At 38.1% G+C, this 12695-nt stretch overlaps 1 protein-coding gene across 4 annotated transcripts in view; it reads right to left on the reverse strand.

The window, feature by feature from the left end:
• Positions 1–12695, reverse strand: part of SORCS1 (sortilin related VPS10 domain containing receptor 1) — a 502497-nt gene that overhangs the window by 64205 nt on the left and 425597 nt on the right. For all 4 annotated transcript variants that reach the window (XM_027063022.2, XM_015082978.3, XM_027063024.2 and 1 more), the window contains exon 18: positions 10721–10892. In XM_027063022.2, the coding sequence (XP_026918823.1) occupies positions 10721–10892 (172 nt within the window). The remainder of the gene's footprint in view (positions 1–10720; positions 10893–12695) is intronic.

Genomic DNA, 12695 nt, shown 5'->3' on the forward strand with positions numbered 1-12695 from the left:
ATTATGCAGCGAATTGCATCTCCTTATTCTTACAGCTGTTTAAAACAGATTTAATTATCTTCTGTAACAGACAGACACCATTTCTGCCTATAGTCTTCTCCAACGAATGCCTTCCAAATGGGTTTTGTTGAGTTCTTAAGACTGATTAGGCTCTCTGCCATCCATCTTATGCCTTCAGGTTCTTGCATTGGATTTCTCCAGGAAGCCGAGTTATCGCACTGAGAAGTCTATAGGCTCATTAGGTGCTCATTAGTGGTCCAGAGAACATCCATCTTAAACAAGTCTCCAGACAGAGGGATGCCACCTGTCATTGGATACTTGGATCTCAGGGCAAAACACCTTTGATAGGCTCCCTTAAATTCAGGTGTGGTTGGAAAATGTTTGGCTAGTCAGATATAACTTTATGGACAGTTTCTCTCCCCTTTTGGTTGGTCTCTGGATTAACTATTCTTTGTCCCCAAGGAAACAGTGATGCATAAATGCAGAGTGTATATGTATATGTGTTCTTTAAAATTTGTTTTTAATACTTATTCATTTTTGAGAGTGAGAGAGACAGAGCATGAGCAGGCGAGAGGCAGAGGGAGTGGGAGACACAGAATCCGAAGCAGGCTCCAGGCTCCAAGCTGTCAGCAAGGAGCCTGACGCGGGTCTCGAACTCACAGACTGCGAGATCATGACCTGAGCTGAAGTTGGACGCTCACATGACTGAGCCACCCAGGCGCCCCTGTATGTTCTTGTATTAGCCACAATGAGGGAGTCTGCAGTGGAATAAATATTGTCTCCTTTGCCTTGTTGCTTCTGGTGAAGGATCCTTCATTAGAGTACTTTGGGAGAGAACATGAAAATGGCAGTGACGGAGTTTCTGACAATAGGGGCTTTTCCTCAACTTTAACAGACTTATGTGGTTCTCTGAGTAACAGGTGGGGGAGCCAAGCTTTGGGAGTTTGAACCAGCTGTGTTACACAGCCCTTTCTGTCACCTAGATGTGGAGGGTGGCCTCACATGCTATTTGAAGGACACCTTCCATTTCTTGCACATGTCAAGTCTGCACAATTTTTACTCCGACACATACAAGCCAGCATCAGTGTACCTAGCCTTTGAGAATCTTCCATCACTAAGACGTTCTCTTCTTCGCTCTGATGTTAGCAAGGTTTTCATTGATATTCTTATGTTAGAATTAGGACAAGCATTAGTACAGAACAAAGGAAGGGATTTAGATTTCAGATAAAGAGCTAAACATGTTTTGGATGTGATGGAAAATTTAAGAGTCTTTTCCTTTTAAGTTTGGGCTTCATCTCTATACTCCTTGGGGAAGCCTATCCAAATCCACACACGCTGACTGAGTTCTATCCATGTGTTAGGCGCAGTGAGAAGAGATGTTGGGCCTACAACCAAGCATGGCATGATTCACACCTTAACGGCATTTATTGTGTGGTGGGGGCTGCCAAGAATATTATTACAATATAATGCAGTAAACTAAATTGTATGTTTGTTTTCAATGAATATAAAATGTTTATTATTTTATATTTCATGTGGTTAGATTGTTATTTGAAACTTGATACGGCAGAGACCCTTGTTCACCAAAAACACGGATCTCTACAAAATGAAATAGGTCTACTCATAAATGAAAAGTACATGCTGTAAACTTGGAACTTAGTAAAATATGTGTTGGAAAACCAATAAATACACACGATAACTATTTGGTGGCACAGTTGATTCCTCAGGCCATTCAAACTTCACTTGATATGTACAGGAGGTGGAGCCTACATGGAGGGGCTTGTATGTAAATAACTGGGGGCAAAGAACGGGGCATGATATCAGTCCCTAGCCCTACACAGTCCAATAGACAGCAGACAAGCCTATAGGAGAAAACTGAATTATGAGTAAGCCAGGAGACACATAGGCCTAATCCGTGGTGTCCAAATGACAAAATATCATACCAAACTGGAGAGTCTCATGCCTATTTCTGCATTAATCACACTGTCGTGTAATTATCAGAATGTAGTGGGGACTTCTTGGCCCCTTTGGTACCTTGAGGACTTGTTACTTTAGAAGCATCAGAAGCTTGGCAGTAATGTCCCTACTGTTGTGAAAAATTGGCACTAGGTATGGTGGCAAGAGCCTAATACTGTATTTAAAGTGAATTTAGGAGTGTCAAATTCAAATGAGAAGCGGATTCAGAGACTTTGAGGGGGATAATACAGACCGCGTGTGTTGCCAGTGGCATATGTCAGGGGTTTTGTTTGTTTCTGTTTTGGATTTGATTACATAATTCTTCTAATCTAATTCATACCCAAGACTCTGGAGAAGTTGGGCATACATGGAGGACAAACTCTCTGAGTCCTGCATTCATGTCCTATATTTCCAATATTCTTTAGAATGGATAAAACAATACCAGATACATAGAAGCCATTCAATACAGATAGAATTTTACAAAGAGAAGGAAACCTAGAAAGGATTTGGGATCTCTGGTTGCTAAAATGGTCTTCAACAAATTGATCGCAAGCCATAATATTCTCAGAAAATCCAGGAGGAAAATTTGGCTTTATATATGACCAGTGTGTAAGAATATAACAGCAGCCCTAAGCCAGACTGGCTAGGGCATAGAAAATTTTGCCTATTTTTTCTACTTCTTGGTCTTTGTTACCATGTGTCTCCAGGGAAGTATTTCTAGGGAACATTAGGAACTACATGAGGTCCGTTCCCAGAACTTGGCGCTTTCCACCAGAGGGAAGTAATAAAAAGGCCAGATACCATACAGCCTGGATCTGACTCCTGACTCTATGTGTAAGTAGCTGTGGGATCTCAGGTAAGTTACTTTGCCTTTCTGTGCTTTAACTGGGCTATCTATAAAATGCAATGAGGAGGGTAACACCTACTCCCCTAGGGTTGCTGTGGGATCTAAATGAAATAATACAAGAAAACATTCACAAACTGGACTACACTCAGTGTTCATTAAAGGCTGGATATCCAAATTGTTGTCACTGTGTTACATTTATCAATGTTCCCCAGCTTCTCAGCGACACTCTACTTTCCTTTACTTTGTATGCCTGATCATGTGCATCACCCAAGCCTATGTATATAACCCAGAGATTAATAGAGAAACCGGGTGCTTCTGTAAGGACAGTTTGTGAACATCAGCACAGAATCCCACAGCTGCATTTGAGGTCCCCAGGGCCTCTTGATGTGGGGACAGTCTTTTTGGCTTGTACTTTGCACTCGGAGACAAGAGCATCAAGGGGCCAGGTCTGACAGCTGAAGATAGCAGATTTCTTTCTCGCTGCTGTAGCTTTGCCCACTCAAGTGGAATGAACTAACTTGTTATTTTTTTCCCCTTCGTGCGCCCAGAAGGCATGAATTTACACATCTTAGAACCAGATTCCCCAATCTGTTCTCACATCACTCAGCCAAGTCTGAGATGCCTGATGATCTTTGTTACATAGAAAGCAAAGGTGAATGGATGAGAACCTGGCCTCTGTCCCTGGAGGGTGTACAAAGGCCAGAGCCGACCAGGCGTAAGTTCTTGTTTCAGACCTTGCGCTATTGTGCTCTTAGAAATGGAACAAAACTCTGAATTCTGAAGCCTGCTTCCACACAAACATCTGCTGCTTCAAAAGATCATGTCCTTCTAAGTCATCATAACCAGGTTCCTTATATCTCTGGGAAAGATGACTTCATGCTCACTATACAGGGAAGTATAGAATATAGGATTGACCCAGGAAGTGCATCCTTTCCTAAATGTCCCCAAATTTTTCTTTCTGTTTTCTTTTTTTTTCCCTAAAGACCTAAATACAAAATGTACAGATAAATGCTATTTGAATTTCTCAAATGATTTTTAAGTAAGCTGTTTGTCGAGCATTAAAAGACATAAAGAAAAAATAAGTAAATCAAATATACGACTTGATTTTTTTTTACAAAATGAATGTATCCATTAATCAATGAAAAAAACTGAAAATTTCCAGTACCCCCAAATCCCAGGGTAACTGTCACTGTCACTTCTGTTACCATAAATTAGCTTTGCCTACTTTTGCAGCTTAATTAAACAGAATCACATGATACATACATATATATATATGTATACATGTATTTTTTTTTCTCAGTCTGATTTCTTTACTGTAATAGTGGATATGAGACTCATCCAAGTTTATGTAGGGAGGAATAGTTTGTTCTTTTTCATTGTTGTACCACATTCCATTTTATAAGTATAATGTAACTTATTTCTTGATGACACTGTTGATACATGTTTGTTTCCAGTTTGACCTCTTATGAGTAAGTCCGCCATGTATATTATTTTCCACATATTCTGGTGCATATTTGTATGCATTCTGATGAGTGTACACTTAGGAGTAGAAATCCTGGATTATAGTCTGCACATATATTTACAGAACCGTACAGTGATTAGTAGTTAATGTCAAACAGATCTCTAAAACTGTAACAATCCATGCTCCAAGCACTATTGTATGAATGACCAGTTACTCCAACAATAATACTTGGTATTATTAGTGTTTGAAAATGTTAATCTTCTGATAGGTAGATAGTAATATCTTATTTTAGTTTTCAGGTGTGTTCCTGATGAGCAGTGATGTTGAGAATTTTTTCATATGCTTATCACCTATTTGGTTGTCCTCTTTGAGAAGTCCATTTAAGACATTTGTGCATTTTCTAGCTAGTTGCCAGAATTTTTGTAGAATTGATTGTAGAATTCATTTATAATTTTCTGGGCATGAGTCCTTTATTGAACTTATGTATTGCAAATAACTTCTTACCCTCCAGGGCTTACCTTTTTATTTTCTAAATAGTGTATTTTCAAGAAAAGAAATTCCTAATTTTAATATAGTCTAATCAAACCATATTATTCTGTATATTTAGTACGTTTCATTTCCCGTTTTAAAACAATCTCTGCTTAACAATACTCTTCTGCATTTTCTTTAAACACTTTAGTTTTATCTTTCAAAATGAGATGGACAACCCAGTTGGAATTATTTTTGTGTTAAGAGAAATCAAGATTCACGTATTCCCACGTGGACTTTGATGGCACTGCACTGTGTATTGAAAAGATAATTTATCTACTCTACTACAGTGTATCATTTGTCACAAAGAGTATGATGTGTGTATATATATATATACACACACACACACACACACATACACACACACACATGCATATATATGTATGCGTGTATTTCGTGATTCACTATTCCCTCTCTTGATCAGCTTGGATATATAGGATATATATATATATATATATACACACACACACACACACACACACACATATACATATATATACATATACATATATGTATATACATACCACATACACACACACATATATATGTATATATGTGTGTGTACATATATGTGTGTATATATGTATACATATATATATATATCTTGACACGTTCTTAATTACTATAGCTTTATAATAAATTTTGATATCTGTAATGTAAACCATCCAGTTCTGTGAGTCATCTTTAAGATTATCTTTGCTATTCTTGAGCTCTTGCTTCTTGTTTTGTGATCATGCAATTTTCACCCACAAATATATGCTGGGACTTCAGTGAAATCGCCTTGAATATAAGACCAATGAGGGGGAAATTGGCATCTTTTCATAACCTTGCATGTTTCAATTCACAATCATGGTATATTTCACTACACATTTTATGTTTTTAAAAATTTTTTCCAAATGTGTTATAGTGTTCTGGGTAGATATATTGAAAATAAGGTGTTAGTTTTGTTTGTAGGTATGCATTATATTTTAATGTCATTCATTCCTTTATTCATTCATTCGTTAATTTAAATTCAAGTTGGTTAACATATAGTGTAGTATTGGTGTCAGGAGTACAATTTAGTGATTCATCACTTACATATAACACCCAGTGCTCATCCCAACAAATGCTCTCCTTAATGCCCATCACCCATTTAACCCATCCTCCCACCCCAAACCCCTCCAGCAACCCTTAGTTTGTTCTCTATGTTTAAGAATCTGTTATGGTTTGTCTCCCTGTGTGTTTTTTATCTTACTTTTCCTTCCCTTCCACTATGTTCATATGTTTTGTTTCTTAAATTTTTATAAAGTATATTATATATAATTATATATAATATATGATTTTTAATTGGTTCAGAGGATTTATATGCCCAACTATCAAGACTTACTCTAAATCTAGAGTACTTAAAATGTGTTTGAATGATCAATTAACACAGGTTTGAAAATCAAAACCAATGGGACACAGTATCTAGAAACAAATACACAGAGGTACATTTAATTGATTTATGACAAAGGCTCATGGCAATTCAGCATGAGAAGAATTGTCTTTCAGTGGTGCTGGATCAATGGATATGCAAAGAGAAAAACCTGTTTCTACCTTGGTTTTATTCAAGAGGGTATAGACTTAAATGTGGAAACTAAAGAAAAACTGTGGCGTGATTTCACAACCTTGGGTTAGACACAGACTTCTTAAGCAAGCCACAAAAATCACTATTTATTTTATGTAATTAATGATAATATTTGGGTTTATACCTACTATTTCTGTATCTGCTCTATTTGTCTTGACTGTAAGAATGTTTCCTCTCCTCTCTTTCTTTTCTTTTGGATTAATGAGGTGCATTTAATATTATTCCAGTTCCTCTGTCAATAACTTGGTAGTTTAATGTCTCTGACTATTCTTTTAGCTGTTTCTCTAGATATTAAAGCACATATTCTGGACTTGCTGGTGTCTCATATAAATTAGTACTTTTACTTCTTTACAGACATTTCATGGAACTGAAAACACTTTAATGCCATTTAATACACACTGAATTATTGTTGTCATGTATTTAAATTCTACATATATTTTAAACCCCTAGCTGATCATTATTGGCCTGCAAAGTTATTATTAATTGCAATTTACCCCCGAATATGCCTTCTTTTTTTCTCTTCACTCTTTCCATTATTGGACTTTTATCTGGCATCATTTTCTTTATGCCTGAAGAATTACCTTTAGTTTTTCTTTTTATAGAAATCAGCTTATACAACTCATCTCGGTTTCTGTCTGAGAAATGTCTTTATTTTACCTTCACATTTGTTTTTCCTCCAGAACTTCAAAAATGTCATTCCATTTTCTCCTGGGCTGCTTTAAAAAATTTTCTCTGTGTTTTTAGATTTCAGTAGTTTGAATATGATACCTACATGATTTTTGTTTTCTTTGTATATCTCCTGCTTGGGGTTTGTGGATTCTCTCCCATCTATGTTGATATGCTCACACCTTTTGTCAGTTTCAGAATATTATTAGACATTATCTCTTCAAAAATGATTCTGACTCTATATCTTTCTTCTCTCCTCTGGGTCTCCACTTACATTTATGGTAGTCTTTCATCATTTTCCCTTATTATTCTTTTTTTTTAAGTTTACTTATTTTGAATTTTTTTTTAAAGTTTATTCAGTATTGAGAGACAGAGGGAGACAGAGCATGAGCATGGGAGGGACAGAGAGAAGGGAAGACACAGAATCTCAAGCAGGCTCCAGGCTCTGAGCTGTTAGCACAGAGCCTGTCTCCAGGCTCAAACTCACAAGCCACAAGATCACGACCTGAGCCAAACTCGGATTCCCAACTGACTGAGCCACCCAGGCGCCCCTAAGTTTACTTGTTTTGAGAGAGAGAGAGAGAGAGACAAAGAGAGAGTGAGTACGTGTGTGAGGAGAGGAGGGAGACATGAGAGGGAGAGAGAGTATCCCAAGTAGGCTCTGCACTATGGGCAAGCCCAACAGCAAGCCCAATGCGGGGCTTTAACTCACCAACCATGAGATCAGAAGCTGAGCCAAAACCAAGAGTCGGAGGCTTAACCAACTGAGCCACCCAGGTGCCCCTTCCCTTCCTATTTTCTCTATTTTCTATCCTTCTTCTCTTATGCCAAATGCTAAAGTTCCAATTGTCCTTTCTTCCAGTTAACTGATCCTCTATCTATATGGGTTCAGTTGGCTGTAAATCCATCTAACTTCTTAATATCAGTTATTACATCTTTATTTCTACAACTTCCATTTGTTGACTGCCTCCTACTGATTGCTGCTGGTGGGTTACATTTTCTATCTTAACCCATATTCATGAACATATTAAATATATCTCAGACAACTGTTCTTTTTTTCTGATGCTTTTTTTCCTCCTCATGGTCCTCTTTCTGGATATATATGTAATATTTTAAATTAAATGTTCAATATTTTATATGAAAAACAAATATGACGGAGTTTTCTAGAAGTCTCAAGAACCCAGTGTTGTACTGCTCACCAGAGCTTCTTTCCCTGATAGTCCCTGAACTCTAATTTTTATTTCCTCAAAATGTAATCCTTCTAAAAACTATGCTTGACTTCTCATCCTTTTTGTGACTGCGTTCTATTTTTTCTGTATCACGTAGATGCTGCCAAACAACTCAGAGAGGGACAAAAATGCACAGAATTGTGCTACTTTTCTATGTTTCTCTTCTCTCTGGGATTTGACCTGAAGTCAACTTTTATCTTCCCAGCCTTGTGAGCCAACTCTTTAGCCAACACTTTCTGCTCGACCTTCTAACTGGGAATCTGAAATCTGACCTCCTCTACATGTGACGTATGAACTGGCAAAGTTCTTGAGAGGAATTCAGCATGAACTGTTGGACTCATGGCAATGAATGTCCTATCTATGAACAAAAGAATTTTGTTTTCCTAAATCCTCTTGACAATTCTGTCACAGTCTTCTTCCCCCTCATCTCTCTCTCTCTCTCTCTCTCTCTCTCAGAATCTTATTCTGGCTCTCTCTCTCTCTCTCTCTCTCTCTAAATTTATTTGCTGTGAGCTAATATGTCATAGCCTCAGGCACTGGTCCCAGTTCTGTGAAATGCAAGCAACTCCAATTGGCCTAAATTGGTCTGCATCTTTCTAGAGCCAACTGAAAAATTTGGGAAAACCTTAGTATGTATCTAGGCGATTAGGTATGGTTGAAAGGCACTTATTAAGGAGATACCAGAAAGGAGTATTAGGTTACAAGAACGGTTCTCTAAGTGGTCCTTGGACCAGAAGCCTCAGCACCACCCTGAGCTGGAGTTTCAAACTCATTAATTCACAGTTGTTTTTCCTACAGGAATTAAAATACCAATGATTTTGATCAATCCTGACAAAGCAATCCTAATTGCTTCATCTTTTCCCCTTCAAGTCACACTCCAGAGCCTGTCAGGCTACACTATCCCCCTTGACTTTGCCCTTGTTTTGTTGTTCATTCTTTTTTTTTAAGTTTACTTATTTACTTTGAGAAAGAGAGAGTGTGTGTGTGTGCATGAGCAGGGGAGGGGCAGAGAGAGAGTAAGAGAGAGAGAATCCCAAGCTTGATGTGGGCTTGAACTCAAGAACAGTGAGATCATGACCTGAGCTGAAACCAAGAGTCAGATACTTAACCAACTAAGCCACCTAGGTGCCCCTGTTTATCTCAAAGTACAATGTATAACCTATGATCCTGTTATAAATGTATATTCTTAGCCCCTGCCCCCCCAACTTACTCAGTCAGAACCTTTGGAGAAATGGCCTGGGAAAACTGTTTTGACATGTTCACCAGGTAATTTTTCTTCATTTACAGATCGAAAGCCACCGAGCTATCAGAAGTTGATGGAAGTCAATGATGATGATCTTAATCCTGGTGTCGTTATTAACTTTTTAAAAAAGTTTATTTCAAGACAGAGAGAGTGCATGTGCACGTGCAGAGGTTGGAGTAGAGAGAGAAAGGGTGAGAGAGAGAGAGAGAGAGAGAGAGAGAGAGAGATAATCCCAAGCAGGCTCTGCACTGTCAGCAGACACCCCAATGCAGGGCTCAATTTCACGAACCCTGAGATCATGATCTGAGCCAAGATGAAGAGTTGGACGTTTAACCGACTGAGCCACCCAGGCGCCCCTCATTATTAACTTTTTAAATCCCTTTGTGTTCACAAGGCCTAGCACAGTGCTTCCCATATTTTAGCACTCAGAAAACACGGCTGGATACAGCACTGCCTGGCTTCATAATTGAGATCATTTAATGAAATTATTTCTCCTTTAGAGAACATCTTCCTCATTTGCAAGATGATAAAATGCCTGTGTGTATTTTAAAAAACACAGTATAAGTTTCATTTTATCCAGTCTACATTTTCAGAAATCTCAGGTAACCATAATTTGTCAAATAGTAATTGATCCTCATAGTGATATTGCAGAGGTGTTACAAAAATACAAACTCTCAATTGCCAAAGACAGTATGTATACTCAATTATATTTAGATTAGCCTTTGTGTTTCATGTATGGCCAGCAGGCTGCCTTCGGAAAAGAAAAGCCAAGACTTCAGGCTGAGAGAGGAAGACAGCAGTAATACCTTTTAGGATGAACATGCGTGTGTGCTTAATTATTTTAGGAATACCATTAATGTATTCTGAGGAACCTTTTTGCCGGAAGTGCCAATAACGCACAATTAACTCCAAAAAGAATTCCCAAGAAGTGATAGATTAGGTCAGCATGAAGAACAACTTGCACTGAAATGAAAATAATTAAGGAAATGTGTCAGAGAAGGCGAAGTCGCAGCAGCAACAACCATAAACCAAAGAACTAAAGGTAGAAAAACATAAAAAGTTTCAACGACGTGTAAGAATAAATAAATAAATAAATAAAACAAAACAAAAACACACCAAACCTGATTTCCTAGGAAAAAAAATCACTGGCCCTAGAAGACAAAAGGGATTCGGGCTTTGGTCCTACCTCTTCCAGCTGCACCATGAGAGTAACGTTGTGCCCCTGTTCTGCCGTCAACTTCCCATCAGCAGTGACGATCCGCAGCCCCCGCGGGGCCTTCCCGGGACACTTCTGCGGTTTGGCAGTGTACTGTTCTCTTACTCCATCGGTGCAGTTATTGGAAACCACTTTCCTATACCTAAAACGAGAGAAGCTCACGTTGTAATCCGGCTCATTACCATTCAAATCACTCCCAATTTTTTAAAGCCAGACCTACCACTGTGTAGCCCTGAGGGCTATCAATAACTACACAGCATGGTTCTCTGAGGATTAGAGCTAATTCCTATAAAGCACCCACCAGAAAGACAAATCATCAGAGGAACATACTGTACATATTATTAGCACCTTAATATCATTCTTTTATTCTGTCAATGAATCATTTCACTTCAGAGCTACGGGAAATGCACAGCAATAGAAGCCATGCTTCTTGCCCTCACCATGTTTATAATCTTGAAGATACATCTGTCAGTAGTCTAGGAGATACTTTAAAGGCTATATGATTGAGGGTTAGAATGAGTAATGCATATTGCAAAGGAATTTGCAATTCAGGCAAAGAATAGATTGTTATGGATTATGTGACTTAACATTAAACCCCATAGAGGATGCTATGGTAATGGTGTAGTACAGAAAGTTGGCTAAATGTGATTGTTTCTACTCGATATTTTATGAAGAGATATACTGGCTAATTATTGAAAACTCATAATAAGGAGACCAGTATGCAGACTGAGTAAATCTTCCCTCTTCTTTCGCTTCTTTCTTCTTATTTTCACTTTAATAGAGGAAAAAAAAAGGATTATTCCACAAATTGGTCCTATGCAGTTTATCAGATTCATAATTAATTAGAATCTGTGCTTTTAGGACAATTCACCTTTAAGACTTTGAGCTTCAGTGTTATCTATTCATCATCTTTTTGGGTGGGGGCCATAGTAACCACTTTATGAATTCATATAACAGACTTCCCAAGGTCACTTACCTAGAATGAGTGGTGGAGCTCAGAGTGGAAGCAAAGTCTAAGGTCTTTCCACTCTTCTAGACCAGAAGTGGAGACACTTTTAACACAAAGCGCTAGATAGGAAATATTCTTGCTTTGCCAGCTATCTGCTGTTTGTCACAAGTACTCAACTCTTTGATTGCAGCATGAAAGCAGACACAGGTAATGCATAAAAGAATGGAGACAGCTGGCTTTCAGTAAAACCTTATTTCCCAATGCTGGCAGTATGCCAGCTATGACTCGCAGGCCATAGTTTTCCTACTCCTTCAAATCTAACCCATGTCCTTTCCTGTGCTTTGAGTCTCAGGACTGACTGCTTAAGATCATGGTTGAGAAAGTCAAATTAAATACTGTCTGGGAAAGTACTCTGGACACCATGGATCACTCTAAGGTCAGTTATTAGTATGTAATTCACCTCACAAGGTAGTTGTACAAATTAAATGGATTGATGTACACAGAGTATTTAAAACCGCCCTGATGATTAGCAAGTGCTTATGAAAGGTTACCAGTTATTTTTACTTAATATTATTATTTCTGTGACCTGTTCATAATCTTCACAGCTTCCAAATGTCCTTAGGATAAGCCATAAATCCTGTCATCTTGTGCATGAAGCCCTCCGCAAGCTCACTTCACTGCGTCTCTGAATTCTTTCTCACCAAAAAGCTCCTTCTGCCCTAGCCAAACCTCTATTTTCAATCCTTCTGAGAGTACTTATTTTCTTTTGCTCATTCTGCTTCTCTGTCTTCGTGCATGCTCTCTCAGCTGCCTAAAATTTACACTTTAAGCAACAAATCCTTTCATCTGTCTTTTCCTGACAAGGATAGTAAAATAAGAAGTGAAATAATAAAAAGTTCATATAGAGAGAGTGCTAATTATACTTGTCATTGTGCTAAGTTCTTTACATGACTTTTGCCACTTACCTTAAAAATACCCTGAAATGTATTCTGCTTA

Source organism: Acinonyx jubatus, chromosome D2 (genome assembly GCF_027475565.1).
Source record: "Acinonyx jubatus isolate Ajub_Pintada_27869175 chromosome D2, VMU_Ajub_asm_v1.0, whole genome shotgun sequence".
In the NCBI taxonomy this organism is placed as follows: Eukaryota; Metazoa; Chordata; class Mammalia; order Carnivora; family Felidae; genus Acinonyx; species Acinonyx jubatus.